At 51.6% G+C, this 23,017-nt stretch overlaps 8 protein-coding genes across 8 annotated transcripts; 4 read left to right on the forward strand and 4 right to left on the reverse strand.

The window, feature by feature from the left end:
- Positions 1-175: 175 nt before the first annotated feature.
- Positions 176-1,077, reverse strand: PSF1 (DNA replication protein PSF1; the record flags this gene model as incomplete). Its single annotated transcript, XM_076632281.1, has 3 exons — positions 176-882; positions 944-967; positions 1,032-1,077. The coding sequence occupies 3 exons, from the start codon at positions 1,075-1,077 to the stop codon at positions 176-178; spliced, it is 777 nt and encodes a 258-aa protein (XP_076487816.1).
- A 111-nt stretch (positions 1,078-1,188) lies between these two features.
- JCM6883_005434 (uncharacterized protein) lies at positions 1,189-2,343 on the forward strand (the record flags this gene model as incomplete). The annotated part of the gene is made up of 2 exons (XM_076632282.1): positions 1,189-1,947; positions 1,996-2,343. The coding sequence occupies 2 exons, from the start codon at positions 1,189-1,191 to the stop codon at positions 2,341-2,343; spliced, it is 1,107 nt and encodes a 368-aa protein (XP_076487817.1).
- Positions 2,344-3,077: 734 nt separating this feature from the next.
- JCM6883_005435 (uncharacterized protein) lies at positions 3,078-6,766 on the reverse strand (the record flags this gene model as incomplete). The annotated part of the gene is made up of 15 exons (XM_076632283.1): positions 3,078-3,581; positions 3,647-3,916; positions 4,031-4,114; positions 4,186-4,269; positions 4,340-4,423; positions 4,516-4,596; positions 4,665-4,801; positions 4,878-4,932; positions 5,004-5,123; positions 5,180-5,542; positions 5,614-5,761; positions 5,831-6,062; positions 6,126-6,287; positions 6,429-6,490; positions 6,567-6,766. 15 exons carry the CDS (start codon positions 6,764-6,766, stop codon positions 3,078-3,080), a joined length of 2,586 nt encoding a protein of 861 aa, XP_076487818.1.
- A 2,318-nt stretch (positions 6,767-9,084) lies between these two features.
- On the forward strand, positions 9,085-9,943 carry JCM6883_005436 (uncharacterized protein; the record flags this gene model as incomplete). The annotated part of the gene is made up of 3 exons (XM_076632284.1): positions 9,085-9,411; positions 9,469-9,808; positions 9,870-9,943. 3 exons carry the CDS (start codon positions 9,085-9,087, stop codon positions 9,941-9,943), a joined length of 741 nt encoding a protein of 246 aa, XP_076487819.1.
- A 2,196-nt stretch (positions 9,944-12,139) lies between these two features.
- On the forward strand, positions 12,140-15,100 carry JCM6883_005437 (uncharacterized protein; the record flags this gene model as incomplete). Its single annotated transcript, XM_076632285.1, has 1 exon — positions 12,140-15,100. The coding sequence occupies one exon, from the start codon at positions 12,140-12,142 to the stop codon at positions 15,098-15,100; it is 2,961 nt and encodes a 986-aa protein (XP_076487820.1).
- A 512-nt stretch (positions 15,101-15,612) lies between these two features.
- On the reverse strand, positions 15,613-17,624 carry JCM6883_005438 (TVP38/TMEM64 family protein; the record flags this gene model as incomplete). Its single annotated transcript, XM_076632286.1, has 6 exons — positions 15,613-15,944; positions 16,010-16,123; positions 16,197-16,446; positions 16,514-16,607; positions 16,677-16,735; positions 16,806-17,624. 6 exons carry the CDS (start codon positions 17,622-17,624, stop codon positions 15,613-15,615), a joined length of 1,668 nt encoding a protein of 555 aa, XP_076487821.1.
- A 306-nt stretch (positions 17,625-17,930) lies between these two features.
- PEX29 (Pex29p) lies at positions 17,931-19,404 on the reverse strand (the record flags this gene model as incomplete). Its single annotated transcript, XM_076632287.1, has 6 exons — positions 17,931-18,064; positions 18,135-18,633; positions 18,713-18,885; positions 18,961-19,073; positions 19,168-19,222; positions 19,281-19,404. 6 exons carry the CDS (start codon positions 19,402-19,404, stop codon positions 17,931-17,933), a joined length of 1,098 nt encoding a protein of 365 aa, XP_076487822.1.
- A 660-nt stretch (positions 19,405-20,064) lies between these two features.
- Positions 20,065-23,017, forward strand: JCM6883_005440 (F-box protein; the record flags this gene model as incomplete). Its single annotated transcript, XM_076632288.1, has 12 exons — positions 20,065-20,143; positions 20,229-20,422; positions 20,487-20,687; positions 20,753-20,826; positions 20,889-20,968; positions 21,035-21,079; positions 21,161-21,498; positions 21,573-21,709; positions 21,773-21,817; positions 21,882-21,946; positions 22,011-22,867; positions 22,932-23,017. Coding segments are annotated over 12 exons (2,201 nt in total), but the record flags the coding sequence as incomplete, so codon positions are not given.

Genomic DNA, 23,017 nt, shown 5'->3' on the forward strand with positions numbered 1-23,017 from the left:
CTCTGACAGAGGGAAGTCATGAGCTCAAGAACAGTGTGAGAGGTAGGAGCAGGAGAGAAAGGCTTACCGGAAGGTTCGAGTTGGTTTCGCCGATTTTCCCTTTTCGCAAAGTCCCGACGCCTTCGGTCCTTGACGCAAATTCGGTATCTCCCGCCTGCTACTGATCCTTCTATCATTACTCTACGAGTTCCACTGCTCCACTGACGACCATCGCTTCTACATCTTCTCGAGGTAAGAAGTACTGTTTCCCCTTTTCGAGATTAATTCGATTCCCGCTCAACAACTCGACTTCTCCCATGTCCTTCGTGACCCTTACATCGACCATGAGATCCTTCGGCGGTGCGATATCGGTTCCTCCTCCGAAAAGATCGACGGCATCCATCAACTGAACGAGTTCGTCCTCCTCCTCCTCGTCTTCTTCGTCTTCCATGAATTCGTCCCGTTCCCTCCTACTCGAACCTCCATACCAACTCGTCTTGAACTGTAAACATAAATCCGAATAACCCTTGGCGAACGCTTCATCGAACGTAGTCATGTTTTGTCTCGTTTCCATTCCTTGCGCGAACGCGTTACTCGCAACTCCTCCCTTTTCCCAAAACTTGTCCTTGATCGTCTCGATCCTCTCTTGATGGTATACGTACAACGCACGTTTGTTACGAGCGAGGGCGAGAGCGGAAACGATCAATTCGGCGGAAACTCCGGGAGTTGGTCGAGCTCCTTGACTCGCTTCGAACGGGGCAGCGGTCGTACTGATCGATTGGGCGAGGTTGTGAGATTCTCGAATGACGGTACGGACCGTGTTCGTGTTGTAAGGGAGGAGGGAACGAGTTTGGATTGATCGGTGAGATTCAACGACGAGTTGTTGAGCGTTGTCGCCTAGCACTACGAGCAGGGGTTATGTGTGTCAGCTGAGATGCAGACTAGGCCTCAGAAAGCTACTCACTGCTGTAGAACGAGCGATCCGAATCTGCTGAGCAAAACGTCAACAATTGCAAAGATATTCCCGTCACCTCCTCCTCCCGTTCCGCTACCTTCTTCTCCTTTTATGAATCCGACGCTTCCATTCGACTCTCTCATTCCTATGCTTCCTCCCTCTACAGTACTGAACGTCTTCTTCACCTTTTCCCTGCCTCATCAAGTCGTCACCGTCTCACGCTCGAAACTCGATTTAAAGCTGGGGGAACCCTCATGAATTCAATCCAGGAGACATTCCTCAATACCTACGCGAATCTAGTACTGGTCTGGTTGGAATGGTGCGAAAAGGAGGGTTTCGGTCGTCGAACGTTTCCCTTTCGATCCTCGTCTCGTCTCGGCTCGAATCGCCTCGCTTGGTGGTCGATACAGTTCCTCCTACATTCGAAAACATACAACGCTCTCGGTTTCTGGCACAATCTTCATACGGAAAAGTTCGAGATCAGTGCTTCGATCCGTCGACAAATTCTCGCCGGTTGTACAACCCTCGCTCCAACGGCTAGGGAGGATCGCAGAGGGGTCACAATTCACGATCTTCTTGCTTCCTTCAAGGCAATGGGAAAGGAGAATGTGGAACATCCGGAGCAGAGACCAGGGAACCTGGCGATGAAGGCTTGCGCTTTGGTTTTGTTCTGGGGAATGGGTAGGATCAAGGATGGAACAGTCGAGAGACAGGCGGTTTATGAGCCCTACGGCAAGGAGAAGAAGAACTTGGGGAAGAAGGATATCGAAGAGGGTCGAACCCCGAGGGAATTCGAGAAACGTCTCACTTTCGATCCTAAATTCGATTCTTCGGGCGACTCTTTCACCTTCTACTCGGGATCTGACGACAAACCTCCTCTCGTCTCCTTCAAGATTCCCCACGACAAGTCGAAGAAGAAGAAAGGAGCGACCCTTCAACTTCCTCAGCAGATTGCGATCGATCCCGAACTCTATCCTGTCCGAGCCTGTCGTGACCATATCCTCGCCAACAAGGTGACCAAGGATACTCCGGCTTTCGCTTAATTCGGTAGAGAGGGACAGAGGAGGAACTTGGTCGCGAAAGAATTCAGGGATAGTTTCAACAAAATCCTTTCCGATGCCGCTCGTCCAAAGATCCATGGTCACTCGTTCAGGATTGGAGGTAGTAACGCTTACAGACTCGCCGGGATCAACCCAGAGTTCGTCAAACCCGCCGGTCGTTGGCAACACTCTTCTACTTATCAGATTTACGGAAGGGACCCCGAGAGGTTGTCAAGAGCTCATTTATCGAACGTCAGGACGGGCAACGAGGTTGAAGAGAGCTTGGTTAAACTTATTCCTGGAGGAGATGATTCAGATGATGGAAGTGACGAAAACGTTGGCGTTAGTTCGGAGGAAGAATCGGTTTGAAACGAAGGATTCGAGTTTCTCGCACCGCTCCGAGTGATGTTGGGAGCGAGCTCGTCCGGCGCGGCTTGTGTCGTCGCTTAGCGAGTCTTTCTCGGAGCCTGCGAGCCTCCCCGTCGAGGTCGCGATCCAGAGTCGGTTTTTCACCACTCTCAGGCTAAAAGCTCGACCTGATCCGTCTGTGTCGAGTCACACTCACTCTCACTCGTTCGTCTCTACGCTCGACTCAATGCCCTACAAGCTATCGTCGGTTCTCATACTCACGGCTTCTCTCACCTCTACCGCAACGGAAGGAGTCGACGTGCCTTACAGAACTTTGCAATTCACACGGCTCTTGCAACCTCCGACTCGTCCCAGAAATTCGGGGATACGCCGCGTCAGTCGGCTTTGCCCCATCTCTTTCACGAGGCGAAGAACGTACATGCAGACGCGGAGGAAGAGAATTCGCATTCAACACACAGGAGAAACTAATACAACAACAACCCTGAGAATACAGCGACGTCAACAGACGGTCTAAGGGACTATTGAAAGTCAGAGATGGTGAGTAAGCGAGCGGAGGACAGAACGGAAAGAATGGACAGGGATAGCGTTGACAAAACGGAGGGCAAACGATGGCGAGCAAACCTCGCTCTTAGCAACGGGTGGGTGACGAAGTTAGATCTGTTGAAGGAGGGGGAAGAAGGGGAGTCGCAAAGGGGTTGGTTTGATCCCGAGAAAGTCGTTCCGATCAATCTCCTCTAATCCAATGTACTCCGCTGGACACAAGTGGAAGTCGAGCGTCGACCTTGGAAAGGAGCTCCTCCAGAGATTGTCGCTCGAGGAGCGGGAGCGGGGGAGGTAGAAGAGGAAGAGGTCGAGTGATCGAGGTTTCGATGATTCGAGAGGGGAAGGGTGCGAGTCGAAGGAGTCGAGCGTCGACCTTGGAAAGGAGCTCCTCCAGAGATTGTCGCTCGAGGAGCGGGAGAAGGGCAACTTGATGTACGGGGAATTGGTTGAATTTCCACCATGTCGGAGTCGATGACGGCGAGGATAAATACGAGCTCATGCGACCCTTTTCCATTCAATCCTTGACGAGTCCAAGCCTCTGACATCAACCAATCGCATTGTTTGACTCGCGCCGTGAGGATCCTCGACGTTTCGGGATCGGATGACGTGAGAGCATCTACGTTGAAAACGATTTTGACGTCCCAGTGCTTGAGGAGGAAAGATTGGAGGTTTTTGCATCTGCAACCCGGTTGTAACTGTTAATCGGATTCGTAAGCCGGGGCAGTTCAACTAACGACGAGAGTGGACCGATTCAACTCACATCCATGGCTCTCCAGATCGACGAGAACAGAATACCGGATTGCGTTCGCGGGAAGACGAGCCCGGCAGCTTTGAACTTCGCCGTGAGAACTTCGAGGAGAGCGTGACCGATGAGACGGCTGATGGATGAATGCGCACGCCCTACTGCGACTCTCGAAGCGGCCGTGTGGTAACCGTTTTGACGGATCGCTTGAAGGGAACGAGGATCGAAGAGAGCGTCGGGTTCATCGTAATACTTTCCAGAGATTGCTTTCAAATCCCTGCATCGCACCTACGTCACAGTCAGCGAGCTTATCAGCAAAGAATCTCCCGAAATTAAAAGACGGACGAAAGGAAGAGGCGGGAGAATGGAAACCGATTACGAGCGAGGGGGACTGAGACTCACCATTCGCGAACCAATCGCGGATCGTACCTGAGTTTCGGTCATCGAAGAATCGGCGGCGAGAATATGATCGACTCGAGATTGCAGCTAGACACGAAATAGAAACGTTTCGAGTCAGCAGCGATCTCGATTACAAATTTGCGGAGATGTAGACTCACCATTTGCGAACCAACAACAGATCGTGCTTGAGGTTCAGTCATCGAAGAATCGGCGGCGAGAATAAGATCGACTCGAGATTGCATCTAGAAACGAAATAGAAACGTTTCGAATCAGTAGCGATCTCGACGACGAGCGAGGGGGAGTGACACTCACGGCATGAGTACCGAAACCAGATCTGACTTGAGCTTCAGTCATTGTGGGATCGGCCTTGCGAGCGGCGTCGATTCGAGCTTGATACTAATCGGGGAAGAGAATGAATTGAGACAAGTCGGGTCAGCCATCGAATGATCCGTAATTAAACGACGCCCTCGTGGACGAGAGGGACGCACTCCGAGACGACCGAATGCCGATTTCGCTTCAGATAACGACGAGGTATTCTTCTTCATCAAAGAATGAATAACGCAACCATACTGTATGATCGTATTTGAGACGTCAATAAGGCCCTGAACTTTGCAGTGATAGAAATAGTACGACGAACCCCATAGTTATCGAGCAAGAGCGCAATATCCGAATCGCTTGCGAAGGGGTCGTCTTTGCGGATTTCGGCTGCGAATTCTTCCGGGTCTCGCGTGTTCATGCCGGGGAGATTGAGCCTAGTAAGGGTCGACTTGTCGTCTGTGAAGCGAGAAACCGATCGTTAGCGAAGAGAACCGGCTACAAACAAAAACGGGGGAAACTGAGGAACACTCACAACGGTGAACGGGAGGACCAGAAGCGAGATCGTTAATAAACTCCATTTGACTATCCTGTGTTGAGTGAGAACGGACGTGTCAGCAATCGCACGAGAGGAAAAGGCGAGACGAAGAAGCGAGCTAACTTGTACAACTGCGTCCCTGAAGTTCTTCGCAGTCGCACAACCTCGTCGAGCGGCGCTGACACAGGTATGGTCCCCAAAGATATCGAACGAGACAAGTCGATCATCAACAACGTAGAAACCCTGCATTGAGAGATTGATCAGCTCGATTGAACTCTGACAAGAACTGGAGAACTTACGAATTCCAAATTGGTCGAACCGGTCTCGTGGGAAATCGTACTTCCGTCTTCGTAGGTTCGAGTGACTCCAGGTACAGTGATGGGCGAGGTACCGTGAATGAACGTAACCGAAGGATCGGAGGCGAGAGCGTCTGTTCTCACTTTCTGAACGACTCGACCGACCACGAAAGTTCCGCAACCAGATTTGACGAGTTCGGCTTGATGACCTAGAGAGAACTCAGTGACCAAATCGTAGACGGCACGTCCGAGACCAACGTCCTTGCCGTCGAGGAAGAGAGTAGGGTCTTCGAGAATGGGTGACTTTCTCGTAGGTGAACGCTTGGGGATGTCGGTAACGATCGGGTAGAGGTCTTCCCCAAAGGTCTAAGACAGGTGAGACGAACGAGAGTCATTACTCTGCGATTTGTCTCGCGAGGGGAAAATAAAAGACTCACAGATTCAGTCAAGTGGAACTTGTCGAATTTGTTAACCGTCCAATTACCCTTGCTGTAGAAGTAGGGGCGAGCTGCTCCGCCACTCTTCGGGGTAGGAGGGTAGAATGCGAAAACAACGAAGCGAGGAGAGCCGATTCCGTTTGATGAGCTGAATCGGCATCGAGCTAACGTTAGCGTACAGTCGCTCGCGTACATATGATGGATAGAAAGGGCTTACATTTGAAGACGATGCGATACAACGTCTCTTCCGAGTCTGTCGATCGATTCCTTCTTCAGAGCTTCGCGAAGAACTTGGTATCGGAGTGGCTCGGGTTCATCGCCAGACGTACGTCGAAACCCAGTACGGTGCTGCTCGATCAGGTTGGCCAGCATCGGTAGGGCTTGATCTTGATAGCGAGAATGATGAAGGGCCTTGACGAGTCCATCGAGGACGTAAACAGGAGGAATCGCTGCGAAAGAGAACAAACAGTCTGTCAGTAGCGTCCTGAGACTGATGAATGATGTCGACTTACGTTCGAGCTCGCTGGTAGACCTCAATTCCGCTGGAATCGGTAGAGGAGGAATCCTGAACAAGCCGCTGGCGAGTTGAGTGATGATTTCTTGAATTCCGGAAGCGGGCGAAATGGAGGCGAGGAGGGGCTGGTCAACCCATGATACTGAGATCCCAGTGGGACCTGTAATACCATGGTAGACTGCGCCTGGAGCTGAGGGAGGGAAGAGGGGAGAAGGAGGAAGAGAAGAATAGATGGGAAGCGATAGGAGGAGGTTCCGGAAGGGAGTCAGTATCGCGACAAGGTAGAAGGTGAGCAACTCACCTGTTGACGAGGACTCCGAAGGTAAATGTTCAGCACGACGAGGTCGTTTCAATTTCAATTCCCTGTACACGAAACCCGATCAGCTCCAGAAGCAGAGAGGGAGGCGGGAGGGTACTCGGGTTCGAAGGGAGAACTCACGAAGACGAAACAGGATGCAATTCGTAAGATGAAGGCTTGCGTTTGACGGCTACAAGAACGTAGAATATGGACGAACGATGATCAGCATAATCTTTCGGGACGAGAGTGCCTAGGGGATCGAGTATCTCACGGCCAGCCCGAGTAGATAGTCCAAAAACGTCCTTGCCGTTCGATTCAAGTGAGGAGAGAGTGATGGCCATAGGCAGTCGAGTTGTGGAAGGAGGGAGAAGGGAAAGGAGCGTTGGTGAAAGCGATTGGGTGTCGGTCAAAGACTTGTAAGTGTGCGAAGAGTACAGAGTTGAAGACGACAGTTGAGAGAGAGAGAAGAGGAGAGAGACAGAGAGAGGGAAAGAGAGAGAGAGCGTGTTGATCGATTCGAATTGGCCGAGACCAAACAAGGGGGCGATGAGACCTCTCTCCTCTCTCCTTTGCTTACTCACCTCTTTCCGTTGCTTACTCACCGGTACTCACCCCTCTCGGCGCTCGGTTACGCCGAGCCGCGCATCTCCATGCCGGGAACAACTCCGAGGGGCGAAGGCGGTGCTGACAAGCTTGCTCCGAGGATCTCGTCGCTCAAGACAGCAACAACGCCTTCAATCTCGATGCTGTGCACTCGACGGTGGATTCGCATCTCTCCAAGCCGCTTCCCGCGTCACAGAGACGTATCGACGACTTCCTTCCTTCAACTCCTTCTACAGCATTTCGGGTTCTTGTCTCCGCTGCTCAGGCTCAATTATATCACGATCTACAGTCTATCAGCACCCCACTCTCTCGGTGTAGACGCTACGAGCGTCCGTCCCTCGAGCTTCATTCGAGCTTCTAGGCCAGCTCTGGGCAATTCGGGCACAGCGCTGTCAATACTCAGATCGTTTGGGCTGTTCTGCACTCAACCAGTACGTCGATACACGTTTCGTCTGGAGGCTTGGACCGGTTAAGCGAGTAGAACGGTCGGGAAAACCTCAAAATTCCGAATATTCGAGCAAGCGGAGACGCTGCTCCGTCTGATTCGAGGATGGAGACCGCACACAGGGAAAACACGAAACAGTGACTTCGGGATATCCGTCCCAGAGGCGGCGAGTTATTGCGAGAAGAGGAGACGAGAGTCGAAGCGCATACATTCGGCGTATCTGGACGATTCGGAACATCGAGCGTGAAAGCTGCGAGTGACTGTATGAACTGACAGATACAGGTGATAAACTGCTCGGCTGGAGAACGGAACTAGAGAGAACAGCAAGAGAGAGGTCGTTCCTGTCGGAACAGCGAGAGACGACGAAAACGAAAGAAAGAGAGTGATTTCATTACAAACAAGGGGAGATACCCATCTGCATCTGAACGTGCTCCAGAAGACGACCAAGAGAAAGGCGGAGGAAAGACCGTACCCGTCCCGGCAAAGCGAAATAGAAAGAAAAGCGACAACGAAGAGCAGTCGAATTTGACCCCCGCGTTACACCCGCACTCAACGGAGACAACTAGGACGCTCCTCCATTCTGATGATTCGAAGAGCGAGCGGAATGTAAGTGTCGACTGCGGCGAACAGAGAGCGACGGAAAGTAGAGGGAGTATTAACGGTGGATTGATTCGAAGAAGAAGACCGAACGTAAGAGAGATCGATGTCCGTGTTCGCACCTAGTGTCCTCCTTCACGCGTGTTGTCGAGCGGTCGAACATGCAGACAGAGTACGCATGACGCTAAAGCCAGACGAGAATACGGAGCCTGCGAATGTTTCAAGCTTTCTGCGCGAACTCCTCCTCCGCCGGTTCGAAAGGTGGATGACGAGCTCAAGATCGCGACGGTGCTTAAGGCACTTCAGCGCTCACGGGTATCGAGCCTCGATCGCGAGTGAGTAGATCGTCGAGGAGTTTGACTGAGCTCATTGATCACGGATCCAAGAGCATTGATGAAGTAGGGAGATACCGAGAGGACGTTGAACCATCGATCATACGTCCAACCGCTAGTCGACTCGATGTCGAAGGAACCTAGTTGTTGAAGTAAGTCGAAAGGTGGAGTTGAATCGAGATGAATGATGTCATGAGGGGACGAAAGTACGAGAGGGAGATACAAGAGAATCTGTAGAATTGGCAAACACGATGGGATTCGAATGTCAGACGCTTCCAAGCGATAACAGAGGCGAACGGAGAGGAGCGTACAGAAGACTCAGATACCGCTATCTCTACGCTCCTGTGAACACCTAGGCACCTCATCTGATCCCTCAATGTATCTGCCATCTCTGAGAAGTCTTCCTGCATCCTAACTACGAGAGGGACTGAAGTTGTCTGATGAAAACGCGGGTCGTCACGAATTCGATTGGACGTCGAAAGAGGGTCGTAGGAAGCCGGAGAATGTCATGGTGATTCTGCCAGAGGGTCGTAGGTCGACTATCGGCCTCGTGAGTCGCAAGATTTAAAGTGACAAAGAGGGGAATGTAAACTCGTCCGACTCGATCGGGAGAAGTTTGCGCCGGGTTGCTCAGCTCTTCCATCAGCCCGTGCCCAAAGGAATTCCACGACCTTATGCGGACATGTCAGAACCGCCCCGGCTCAAGACGTACTCTTCTCACCGCAACAAATCACGCGCGCCCAGCTCATGGACTCCACCCTTTCTCGTTATCGAACCCGAATCGCTACCCGATTTCCCGTGCCTCAGTCCGACCGGTAGAATACGAGCTCTGAGTCACAAGACCCTGGTCAACGTCGTCTCCGTCGACATACAGGATCCGATTCGGCCTCTCAAGCAGGAATTGGCGTCTCACAAACGCATGGAGTTGATGGGTGATGCGTTCCTTCGGTTCGGGTTGTACCGGTTATTGTTCCAAAGGCATCCAGAACTGACAGCCGCTGGGGTCACGGTAAGTCGGCGTGAAAGCTCGACGTAGAATTCGAGCTAATGCTCTCGCTTTTCACAGGAGGTATCGCACAATCTTCTCGATAACACGAGTCTTTCCTGGTTGTCATGGCATTACGGTTTCTTCGACGACGAACTACTCCAGCACGCACAAAGGGTTCCGACATTCATATACAACAGTCAGACTCCGGCGGCCGATCTCTTTGAGGCATGGCTGGGAACGGTATCGTACGAGTGGGCCGTAGACGACACTATCGAATGGCTTGACAAGCTCTTCTCGAGTAAAGTATTCCGGGGCTTGGACGAGCGGGTGGAAGGAGTCCGGAAGCGGGAGCACGATCGAGTTGCGAACCGAAAAGTCAATCATTTCAGGAGTTCTTTGGGTGCGGAACCAGGAGAACGTGAGCTTCTTTCTAAACATCTGTAGACGCCAGATGCTGACGTTCATGTCTCCCTGTTTAGGCAGCAAAAAACGTCAGAGACCGGAAGAGAGTGGATCTGACCGCGGTGGCAGAGGATTCTCGTTCCAGCATTAGCTTATTGATCGAGGCGTAACGCATATATATTGGTGTCTTAGCTTGAGAATCTTACGAACGCCCTCTCTTTTCGCAAACTTTCTTTGATCAGACCTCGTACCGAAGTCAATATTTTCCCTCTGCTCTCGTTCTCGCTCTGACTTCGAAGGAGGTACTGTATTTGTTTGGAGTTCTATTGACGAGGTAAGGAAATATATAGACAAAAAGAGCAAAGAATATAACGAAGAGAAGTTCAAGCATTCTCTGCTTCTCCACCCAATCCCCATCGCTCCTACTGCTCACTGAGTCACCATAGACAAAAGACGAGAACCGGTCTAGATGATAGTAGCGACGACCCTCCTCGTATGCGGGTATTTCCTGAACTCCGTCAAATAGATTCCTCTGTTCAATCGTTTCTTTCGTTGTCAGTGCTCAATTCTGGTTGATGATGTAGATTTGTTCACGCGTTTCTCCGGCTATTGTACGCGTATTGCTGGTTGGGACGGCTGCGTGATTCGAAGATTCCTGATTGTGGAGTTATTGAGAGAGTCGCAAGCGAGTTGAGTGAAGAGTCGAAAAGGAAGATTCGTCGAAGCTTTCTTTGACCTCTTCCGCTCACTGCTACAGATCACCAAGCACTGAAACACCTCTCAGTCGTAGGCTCGTATGCAAATTGCCTGCCACAAGCCGTGGGAACGATTCAGCAGCGGTTGAAGCATGTCCTTTCGCCAAACTCTGGTCTCAGCTCAAGCTTTCCAACCTTTACTCGAATCTTTCTATCTCAGACGTAGCCAGTAGGCTCTGGCGATGACGACTACGACGATCCAGCCAAATTCTAGCCTCGTCGGTGTCGAAACGAGGCATCAAGTCGAGTTTCGAACGAAGCCCTCTCGAAAATTCGCAGAATCTCTTCTTCTCCCTTCAAGTGAGTCTGATTCCTCGATTTCAGGCAGGCTCGGATGAGTGAGGAAAGAGAGAGACACCCCTAGGAAGCTCAGCGATGTCGGGGGATCAATTTCGAACGATTTCGCGAGGCTGGCGAAGGAGGACGGAGGACACTTCATCTCACAAGGATCCTTGGTAGAGGCCATCTCTGCGTCTCCTAGTAGCAGTCTAAATGCTGCTGAGCTGAACAGCGCGAGAAACAAAGCTCGCCCGCAGAGCCACCTCCCAAAACTGGCTTCTTTGGGAATCGCTTTCGCCTTTCACCCCGCCGTTGCGGATGGTGGGAGCTGATGGCGAGGAGTCGTCTGTATCATCCCGAGGGGCTATGTCTGCCCCTCCTCCCCTGTGCAGCGACCCAGCTCGTCGACGGAACTAGGGAATCGCGTGCGAAAGAGGTCCGCGTGAGCTTTGGCCCGTCTGACTTTGCCTCTCGCGCCACTCTCGATCTCCTCTCGCACTCACGAGTCACGCAGATTGACCACGGTACCTCGAGCGAGCGTTATCTCTGGCCAAGCTGACTTTGCGACGCGAGGGTGAAGTTCAAGTTGTCAAAACATCGATCCAAATCGACGACTCGCTTTTGACTTCGGTCCAAGGCACGCGGTTGATGATGAGCTGAATTGTAAAGGGAAGAAGAGAGATACTGCGCTACTGAGCAGTCGAGTACAAGTTTGCAAGGAGTTGGAAAGCCTGACAGATTCTGAAGAAAGACAAGTCTGCGAAAGAGAGAACGGTCTTCGACCAGTTGAAAGGCAAATTGCGAAGTCAGGAACCGCAGAAAACGTCTGCTTGGGCGAAGAAACTTTGGAAATTTATCCAAAGCTTGTTGCGCGACTTACGCGTTTTGAGAAACACTCCTCCGCTTCACCTCCTCTACCTCGCCCTCACGACCTGTTCCTGCGATACCTTCCGATCCGCTTCGATAGCAACACCCACATCAGAGACTTTACCTACCACTCAAGCAGTTTTACCACAACAGTCCTCTCCACCGAGATCTCAACTGAGAAAAAAGGTGAGCTCTCTCCCCTGCCCTTCCCCTCTCGCCCAATGAGGCTAACTCGACGTTCTAGAGTACAGTAGACTGGATCTACACAGAGACTCGCACCCCTTCCACTCGTTAAATAACCCCAAAGAGACAGAACCTTCACACTGGGTGAGCACTTCCTTTCGACGCGATTCCTCCTCGAATTTGAGACCAGAGTACTGATAAGACGCGTTTCTATAGCCTCTACATCTACCGAGCACCCGCTCTTCCCTTACCCGCTCACTTCGATGCGAAACAAGAAATCGACTCCGAATTTGAGGCAGCAACCTCCTTCGCCGTCTGATGCATTCTTCCCTCCTACCCCGACCTCGATCACGTTCGTACCGTCAGGAAACGCAGCGTACAATGGAGCAGAGTTTGATTTATACATGAAGGGACCTTCAGGAGGCGGAGGAGGAAAAGAAAACACGGTTCAAGCGAGTCAGACGACGAAAGGAGGATTGGGCAAGAAACTCTTGTCATTCCCATGGACGAAATCAGACAAGAAGCATTCGACGCAACAAGTCCCTCAGCACCATCCTCCCCCTCTTTCCCCAACGACAATCTCGAGTCCAATCTCGTCGACTCTGCAAACGACCGCGTCTCTCCCTCTCGGTTTCCCGAATCCACCTCCCGCAGCCGGATCCTCGTCGTTAAACAACATGGCCCGTCAACATCCGTCCGCCGCGATGATCAACTCGCAATCAAACTCGAGTCATCACGCGAATTCAAATTCTTCCCTTTCGACGTTCCGAACGACCTCTTCTTTCGCTTCGACTGCACTCTTCGCGTCGTCGAACGACGGATGGGATTCTGAAGCGACCTCTCTCTCCCTCACCTCGTCGCCGGAAAGTGGACGCGACTCGTGCGGTGAAGCGACTCCTCATCGAATGTGGCGCGTCAAACAAGAACAACTCGATCCAGTCCGAGAGGAGGAGGAGGCTCGTAGTGTTCGTTACTCTCTCGATGGACGACGCAATTCGACTCCAATCCCGAGAATGGTAGCAGCGATGCTCGCAGATCCGGAAACTCCTCCTCGACCGAAACGATTCTCAACTTCGAGTAAACCTTCCCCTACCTCTCCACCGTTCGACCCCGTCTACGAGCAAGCCGCTGCGAGACAACGTAAAGAATCGGAACGCCAAGAAGGAGGAGGAGGTCAACCTAGCGCGTCGTCGAATGTTCCGGGCTCGCCTGGAGATGCGGGAGATGCCGACGACGAAGTTTCACCACCGAGACAACGAGGGAGATACATCCGAAGAGACCGTTCGGAGGATAGTCTTCACGCGGGGTTGGGACTCTCGTCGAAAACGAGAATTCCGTCGATTCGATTTGAAGGATTATCGATGGACGCCGTTTTCGCGGAGGTCGAAAAGAAGATCAACGGAGAGGACAAATCGGTTGATGGGTTGACAACAACAAACAATTCCGACAAGAAAGCGAGACGGCGAAGTCACGTTTTGAGCTTGTACAAACCTCTCGATTTCAATTTCGATTCCGAACCCGTTCTTCCTCCGAGTCCTTCCCCTTCGAGCTCGACAACAACGATGGAATCGCTAAGGAGTGGTTCAGTCACACCGACTATGGCGAACTCCTTCGATCTCTCGAGACCTCGTCCAGTTCCTCGTCGAACTTCATCTCGACCGAGTCCCGTCAACATTCTCGTCGCAAACACGGTTTCGAATGGACCCGCCTCCGCTCCAGTCTTTGGTACTTCGGCTCCTGTCTCACCGACGACTCCTACTCGTCCCACGGCCGAAGTTACCCCTGCGACTCCGACTCAACTTCTTCATTCTCCTCCTCTCGCCGGATCCTTCTCTCCTCAGAGCATCTCGAGCCCCTTCTCTACTTCTTCTCCAAGCCTCGGACAACCCTTCACTCAGTCTCCTGGACCCTCTCCCGCTTTGAGCACGACCTCGACTTTCCGACCTTGCGAAATTCCCGAAGTCTGCGTTTTCCCTCCTTCACCCGAACAACGAGATCGAAACCCGTCAGTTAGTTCAACGAGATATATCCCTGGACGACGAAGCTCCGAGCCGACTGCTCCCTCCGTCATGGTCTCGGGTCCCACGAAAGTTACGGTCGTTCAAGAGAAAAAAGTCATTCGCGTTTCGTCGAGAGCGCCTTCGAAACGAATTGATCGTCAACGAGTCGTCACTCCTCCCTCGGCGCCTCTCTACAAGCCTGCACCGCTCGAGCTCGGAGGAGGATCTCCTACGCTCAACACTCCTCCTCTCTCACCTTCGCTCGATTCTCCGACGATCCCTTCCTTCTCCTCGATCCCTTACAACCCCCCTTCGATCGCTCGTACCGATTTCCATCCCGCACTCTCTTCTCTTCGCGTCGAACAAGCACACGAGGAGGATTCGTCCGATTGCGAAGAATCCTTGAATCACATGTTGATGCGACTTCAACGACCACACACCCCTCCTCTCAACGGCGAAATCGACTCGAACAGTCCCCTCACGGAGAATGCGCTCCAACTACACACGGCATCGCAAAAACGAGTTTCGTTGATCGCTCGTGGAATGGATTCGAACGAAATCAGTCCTACGCCTTCACCGAGTCGATCCCTCTCAAGCTTGAGTCAAGGAAAGGAGAACGTTTCGCCCCTTTCGGTCAGGAGGATGAATCGAAAATCGAGGGTTTACGAATCTGACGACTCGGCGACGAGATACGGAGACGCTCCGCTCACGATTTCAGTACCGTCCAACTCGGCATTCTCTCAACGTACCGTTCAGGGAATGATGTCTTCTTCCGAGGAGGAGGAGGAGGAATCGGGAGACGATTACTCTAATTCTGCCGCGACGAAACAAGCTCAAGTTGATCTCGAACGAGAAATCGAAGATACTCTCGCCTCTATCGCCGCTTCCAACTCGACTTCGACGTTCTCCTCAATCTCTTCATCATCCGCTACTTCTCCCTCTCCGAAAAGATCCTCGAGACACCACCGACGGACTCAAGACGATTCGATCTCTTCGACTTCTTCCTTCGCCTTCACGGACGAATCTCCCGTTTCATCCTGTTCGAGGTCGGACGGTGAACGTAGTAAGAGGAGACCAGAGTTACCGCATAGCGAATCGTACAGTTCGAACCTCACTTGCGATTCGTTCGATTCGACCGGGACCGAAACGGAGGAAGCGATCGTTTGTCTCGGTGAACGGATAGAGTGTACCTACAATGTCGGAGTGATCGGAATGGCCATGTAGTCGCCTCAAACCCCCCCTCTTTCAAGTTCTGTTTTCGTTTTTCATTCCACTTTAGTTTTTTTGCATCCTTTCTTAGATCTGTTGCTCTCTCTCTTGCTCTCGCTCATCATCATCAACTTGTTTGTTCATATACATCCATCTCATCTACATTACTTTATCTACTGGCTGTAGCATCAACTCATTTAGTCGTAACTTATTTATTTGCTCATCATCAAATCTCTCTCAAAGTCCGCGCTCTCTGTCCCCGACTCGAGCGAGAAGAGTAAATGTTGCGTGGGAAGAGTTGCAAGGATATGAGAGGGAGTCGAATGACATGATAACGGGGTGAACAAGCAGAGAGAAAGAGAAAAGGAAAACCGAGTCTAGAAGAAACAAAACAAGTTGTGTACACGAAAGGAAGTCAAAGCAAAGGATACACTAAAGGAGATTCCGACCACTTGAGGCGTGATCATTCGAGAAGAGAATAACGCTGTCTAGTAAGTACAAAAAAGAAAAACGAGTCCTTTTCCGTTTTACGCAACCTGAACTCCCAACAACCTCGAAACTTTCTTCGCGTTCCCCGCTCCTTCTTTCAATTTCGGTCTCCCCGTCCCGATCCCATCTCCCTCGTCTCCCTCCACTGTCGAATCATCGTGAAATCTCTGACCAGGTAATCTCGCACTTCCATCCGTACTACTGAACGATCTCCTCGCGTCATCATCCAACGCGAGTGAGTTCCTCGCCGACAATATAGGGTCGTAGGAATGTCTTGGGGCGTCGGGGCCGGCGGGATCGGAAGCGGCTTCCGAGAGATCTTTACTGTAATATTTTCGGAGGAGGACTGGGATCAACACGGCGAGAACGACTACACACGAGGCAAGAACGTCGTTAGCAAGAAGAGTGGTAAGAGGAGCGGGGCAGAAGACGTACTACCTCCGAGTCCGAGTCCGTTTTGCCAGCTGATTAAATGGAAATCGCTTGTACTTGTCATTTGATCGAGAGTCGTACCGATTTGAGTATGAATATAAGTTACTCCGGCGATCCCTGTACGGACGAACGCCTCCCTCATCAGTCACGACTCGAAGGACAAAGACGATGAGGCCAAGTTTTCGCGCACCTAAGAAAGTCGAAATCCAGAAATGCCACATCGAGATTCCCAAATGAGGAGCAACGACATTAACCATCCAATGAGGAGGCAATGGGGCGATTCGAATCACGATCAAGTACGAGATTAGGTTCTCTTGATGGCTTCGAACTCGTTCGGACCAAGCGTCGACTCGTTTTCTCCAGACTTCGGAGTGGAGGAGAACGGCGGGACCGAGGGCGGCGGAAATGAAGTAGCAGAGGAGAGCACCGGTTGCGACGCACTGAGGAACAGAATGAGAATTAGAAGGGACTGCGCAGGGAGAGAGGAGAGTGCGAGGGGAGACTCACGGTGCATACTAGAGGAAGAGCGACGAGCACACCGTACAGAGCTCCTCCGAGGATCGAGAGATACATTGAACCGGGAACGGAGAAAGCTTGAAGGCTGAGAGAAGAAGGTGAATTCTTCGTGAGCTCGTTCTCGTCAGCAGAGCACGATCCAGCGGGAACTCACAAGAGGTAGACCGTGCAGTAACATCCGAGTACTCTCCAATAGTTTCGATCTTTATACACCTGTGCGTTCAAACAACGACTCAGCTTTTACGGGAAAAAATGACAACTGTTTAGTCGTTCCTGAACTCACCTGCAGTACTTCATTGAGCGCTTTCAAGTCATCGAAACTCTTCGGCAATTTCACTTTGTCCCTATGTTCATCGTCTATCGGCGGTAACAACCCCTTGAGGAGTAGATACAACGCCAACAGACTAATGAGCAACAGAGCTCCGGCCTGTAACCCCGCATACAGGACTGGTCTTCTCTCTTTCAAGGGAGCTCCTCCTAAATGTAGTGAAGGATCGAGGGACCGTAACGAAGTCAAAGAGGAGACGGAAGTTGATCGACCGCGGGAAGCGAGTGAAGGTCGAGGAAGAACTGAATCGCCCGTTTCGAGTCGTGAATCATTCGATAATTCGTGCGCTGGTTCAGAATCGTCTCGTTCGAGAACTAACGAAGGGGCTGGTGGTAGTTCTACACCTCCGAACGTCGAGGAACGAGGTCGATTCCCGACGAGAGTCGTCGAACTACTCGATTCAGAGTCTCCTCCTCCTCCTCCTGATGTGTCGAGATCAATCACGAATTGAGTATTCCTTCTCTTCTGTCCTCTGTCTTCCGTCTCTTCCTTGTCCCCCTCCTCCTCGTCATCGTCTTCGAGATCATCTTTCCCCGGTCTAATCGTTCTCATCGAATGTTCACTCCTATAACTCCTCGCAACCTGTTGATTACTCCCTTTATCCCAATTATTGTTGTAGTCTGGGTACAGTTCGAGCGTGGATGATGAAGTCGATTCGGGAGTGCCTAGTAATTGAGATGGGTTCTTCGCGATTCCGATTCGAGGCGTTGAGGAGCGACTTGTGGTGGAACTGTTCGAGGTGACTGTGCTGGAGCGCGCTCGGGAGGGAGGCATTGAGAGGTTCTATGAGGAAGCGAGGGAGAAGAAGAAAGGATGAAGCGCTCTCGGAGTGGGGAAGCGCTTGGAAAATTGGCAAATTTGGAGAGCTGTAGACTTTCGCAACGTGCTCAGAGCAAAACGGAGCGGTTTGCAACAAGTCGAGACGCGGGTTGTACGCGAAATTCGAGATCGTCAAATTGGCGAAATTCTTCGCAGAGTTGAGCTATTGCCTCTAGATATCGTTCAGCCTGGAGCAGAAACCACGGTATAATATGACAACATAGCGACCGACAACCGACACAGCCTTTGATCAAGCGTCAATCACATCTGATTCGATTGAAGCGCTCTTCTGATCATTTTCTTCCTCCTGGTTTGACTTTGTATCGGTCCCTTCTCTCCCATTACTACCGGTTCAGCGCTCCTCGATCCATCGAGATGTAGGTACGTCCATCCATCTGGAATTGGATGTCTCCGCTCAGCTCAGGTCGAGTCCGCGGCAACAACTGAGAAAAGATCTCCACTCACCTTCCGCGACCGCTCCATCCTCCGGAGAACAATCCATCCAATCCCCTAACCATTCCGCCCCTTTCGGTAACTCTCCACCAATGACCACTTCTCCTTCCCAAGTTTGACCATCCGTCGTTCTCGTTTCCATTTCAATCCTCACAATCTCAATCAACTCCATTTCCACTTCCTCATCGTTCAAGCCATCATCCTCCAGCAATCGTTTCAGTTCTTGTTGTTTTTGTTTCTGGATCATCTTGGCTCGAGGGGATGAAAGGATCGAAGTGAGGAAAGTAACGACGACGGGATGACAGAGGACGAAAAGACCCTCGCCTAGGATGAGGAAGACGAGCCTCCAAGGAATGTAGGGCGCGAGGAGAGCGAGAACGAAGGAGGAAACGACGGAGATGTGAAGGAGAGCGAGAGAGACGCGAGCATCGTGCCAGGTCAGGTAGGGGACGAGGGAACGACCGAAATCAGAGGCGGAGGCAATACGTCCCATCATGATTTGAATGTTTTGCTACAACCGTTATAGAGTGTCGAGTCAGCAAGCAGAGTCGACCGGAAGAGAGAGCGAATTCCAGAGAGAATGAACTCACGAGGTTTTTGAGATAATCTACGGAACCTTCGGTAGGTGGAGCAGCAGATAGAGTCGTAGGACCTCTCGGACTATCCGGAGGAGGGTTGTGCCCTTGTCGAGCGTTGTAAGTCGTCAAAAGCACCGCTACGAGGACTAGATTCGGGATGAATAGAACCAAGGGAGGGTACCAGCCTGTTCGAGTAGAGGTGGAGCGTCAGGAATGCTCGACTGCGAGATCGTCGGTTGAGTAAGAAGAGCAGGACTGACAGATGAAAGCCCAACAAAGAGCGAAAAAGACGGTTTTCGGAGGATCTTCCCATCGAAAGACTGCCTCTGCCGCGTCTTGCGCTACAAACACTGGTCCCGATTTTTGAACGAACCTATATTACGTCGTCGCTTCGTCAGCCTCTCTCTGTCTCTGTCTGACTCTGCATCGGCGAAGTGGGGAGAGGGGAGAGGGGAGGAAGAACTTACCTCCTGAAATTGACACTCGTAGCTTGTAGTGACAAAGGTTCTTTCCCGCTCTGAACTACATTCGACTATCAGCTACCTGGCTAGGCCAAGAAGGAAGGGAAAGGAGAGCTCACCGGTCGGTTGAGGTCCAATAGTTGATGAGATCACCGATTTCAACAGGACGTCCTCGAGAGAACTGAGACCGAGGGAGGCGAGACCTCCGGAAGGCTTCTCGGTTGTCGCAGGTGAGCTGAGCATTCCGAAAGAGTTGGGAGAAGAGACAAGTTTGCCGAGTTGCGAGTTTCGTCTTTTGGCTCCCTTCCCTTCACTTCGCATTCCTCTCATTCGCCTGACGAGACGTCCAGAAGGCTATAATGCACACGACTTGCCATCCGGGCGCAACTTGACAACATCGCAACCTCGACCTTGAATGTTTCTCGCGGGTCTCGGATCGCTCGAGCATGCTACTTGCCTCGCGCCGTCGGTTGAGGCTGCACTCCTCGTGTCGATCGCTTGAGTCAAGTAGGGTGTTCGAGGGAACCGAGCCGGAAGAACCTTTCGAGGTCGCAGGATGGGTTGAATCTCTTGAGCAGGAACCTCGTCTTAACTCGCCTTCGACTTTGAGATCTCTCAGATTGCTGCATGATAACGGCCGGGGCCAGCAGGAGATCGGGGAAGGTGAGGGTCAGCTGGGTCGTCGCAGGAATGAGCGGGTTTGGTTCTTCGTTGTCCTACACCTCTTGTATCAATGCTGTGCTATACTGTATACCCCCTAGACCTATTATAGCTGCTTGATCGCTGTGTGAGCGTCTCTCGAGATTGCCTCGCCGGGTTCCGGTGTGCTCTCAAGCTGCTGCGAAAGTCTCATCGACTCTTTCTCTTCTTCCTCTCACTTCTCTCACCTCGACTCACTCAACCATGCGCACGAAGCGCGCTACGAGAGTCTCATACAAGGAACCGAGTGACAGTGAATCGTCTGGAGAAGAGTACGCGCGTCGTGAGTCTTTCATCTCTCATCTCATCTCTCTCTCTCTCCTCCTCGTCGGACGGGACTGCTGACACGCCTGAGAACCATGCTGCAGCTAGGAAACAATACACAGGGAAGAAGAGGGGCAAGCGAGACGATGAAGGAGAGGATGATGATGATGAGGATTGGAGTGAATCGAAAGCGATGAAGAACGGGAACAAGAGGAGGAAGAAGGGGAACGGTACCAAGTCGAAGAAACCAGTCAAGGAGAACCATTTCAACGCTCTACCTCCCGAGTTGTACCTCGATGTGAGTCTCTCTCTCCCTCTTCATCCTTTCGAGTTCGCTGAATCTTTCGCGAGAGATGAAATAGATCCTCTCCTACCTCAACCCGAAAGATCTCCTCGCCTTAGCACGTACGAACCACCTCAATCGTTCGTTCTTGATATCGAAGAAAGATTCGGAACAACTGTGGAAGAAATCGTTTCAAAGAGTCGGTTTGCCCGTCCTCGAGGCGAAAGATTGGTCCTATCCTGCTTGTGCTGATTTGGTCTTCACTTCCCATTGCGATCAGGTGAGCCATCTCCTCTCTTACGCAGTGTGACATGCCAGTCTCGAGGTAATGACTCGCGAAATCAGTGTGGACGTTATTCTCCGAGTTGCATCGATCCTTGGCTCCGTCGGAGGCTCTGCAAACCTTGTCGCAAGAACAGGTGAGTTTTCCTCAATCGATTGATCGCCAGCAGCAGTCAGCTGATTCTCGAACTGTCGACAGCTTGATCAAATTGACGAAATCTTACAGCTCGGAGAACAATCTTCACCCTCTTTTGGACCAATGTATCGTCGGAAGTCGCTGTGAGTATCTCCTCGCCCTCTCCCTTTAGCATGACGAAAGATTGCTGAACTGACTCCCCTACCCAGTCACTCCTGCCAACGTTCGTCACGCGAGGTGGAGACGCTCTGAAAGTGAGCTTTCTCTTTCCCTCGTTTCTTTAAAGTAAGCTCTCCTCCCCGCCTGGGAACTGACGATCAACCGTGTCAACCTAGACTACGTCCTCCCGGCCGATATCGATTCGATGAATGCCAAACTCGTCGAATTACAAGAAGAAGACGAAAATGATTTCGAACTCGACAATTCTATTGAATTCTCGACTCTCGAACGTCGCTCGACTGCACACGCTTGGAAAGAGACGTCCAAACCTTCGAATCAAGAGGCGTCTCAAGATGAAACTTCAGCTCGACTCACTCGAACCGTCAAAGCGAAAAAGAAGAATTACCGCGAATTCGAAGAGGAGGAACAAGATGAGAACCTCGTTTATCGTATCGGTCCTCGGGTTCAAGCTTTCGTCGAAGCTCGCAAAGACCACGTCGAAAATGCTCAGACCGTGAGAGACTGAACTTCCCTTCGTTGTAGTCTCGGATCGCTTTCCTTACTAACCCCACGATGTTCCGGCGATAGGACGGAACCCATCTGGCACTAGTTGCGAAAACAGCCGCTTGGAGAGTACATGGCGAAGAAGTCGCGCTCGAGCTCACTTCGCGTACTCGCGGGATCCGAAGTATTTTCGACACCGGAGCGAACAGTCGACGTCGAGAGTGTGTGATCTCGTCACCCGGCTCCCTTCAAGGACTGACGGTGCGTTTTTGGAATTGTAACAGGATCAAGAGACGTCTCGGAGCGATTGAAGCTTACGAGGATAATGAGTGAGCTCGATCGAACGGCTTCGATCTTTGGTGAGCTTACCAATCTCGACTTGGGCTTGTGCAGTCTCAACTGTGTAGCGATGAAAGACTTGGATCCTTTCCTCGACGGAGACGACATTGACGATGAAGGTGAGACTGTCCACTGTTCACTCTTGCAAGTTCAGCTTTGACCTTTCGAACTCCACTCTAATAGAATGGGAATCGATCAAACCAAACCTCCTTCGCCTCGTCGATGCTGGGAAAGCGAAACAAGCCAGGAAGGATCACAAAGCTCGACTTTACGAATCTGAGGTTGAACGCAAAAACTCTCTTCGTCAATTCTACGACCCGATCATCGATCACCTCGAGGAACAAGGTCAATTCGCTCCCCTCTTCAGAGACTTCCTTCAGTTCGAAACGATTCGACCTCTCTGGATTGGAAAGGATGGAGATGATCTTCGAAAATCGATCACTCAGGAAGAATGGGACGACGAGGTCGACGAAGAAGAGTTGCAAGCCGAATTCGAGGATTATCACTACAACCTACTCGAGAAGGCTGTTGGACTCATTCTGTCGACGAACGAGGAGTACCCGAACGAAACCGACTTGGATCGAGCAATTGAGAAAACGCTCGAAGGAGATTTGGCCGCCTTCTTCTCGAACGCTACTTCGATCGTTTTCTGCGACGCCGGGTGCGAGACGACGACTTCGATGACCCGACCTTTCGCGGCTTGGAGGGGAGGAATCGGCAGCATCAAGAAAACGAAAGGAGCGGCTTTCTTTGGCTCGTTCCCTCAAGTCATCGCTCATCAACTCACGAAACACAACGACTACAAAGCGAGCAAACACGATCGTCGTTCTCGTAACAAGAGACAATCCGACTTCCGCTTCGCTCTCCCGCTCGAAGTCGCTTCTCTCTTGGGAGATTTCGTCGAAGTTCTCGAGGAACAACAGGAGGACGACGACAAGAATGCGACCACGATTCAGGATCTGAACTTGCTGGATCAAGGCAAACTGTATCACGCGAACGTAGTTAAACGTCATTACCTATCGATCAAATGGAAACCTCTCGTGAGCGAATTCGCGTTTTCTCGAGTTATTCGAGACGGTAGACTGATCGGATTGCTTTCTACAGGTCGAACGCATCTACATCAGCGCTCGTAAAGCCGCGAGAGCTCGTCCTCCTATCAATCTCGAACCTCCTGAAATCCGTTTCGTCAA

Source organism: Sporobolomyces salmoneus (genome assembly GCF_050403485.1).
Source record: "Sporobolomyces salmoneus JCM6883 DNA, S_salmoneus_JCM6883_v1_ctg24, whole genome shotgun sequence".
Lineage (NCBI taxonomy): Eukaryota > Fungi > Basidiomycota > Microbotryomycetes > Sporidiobolales > Sporidiobolaceae > Sporobolomyces > Sporobolomyces salmoneus.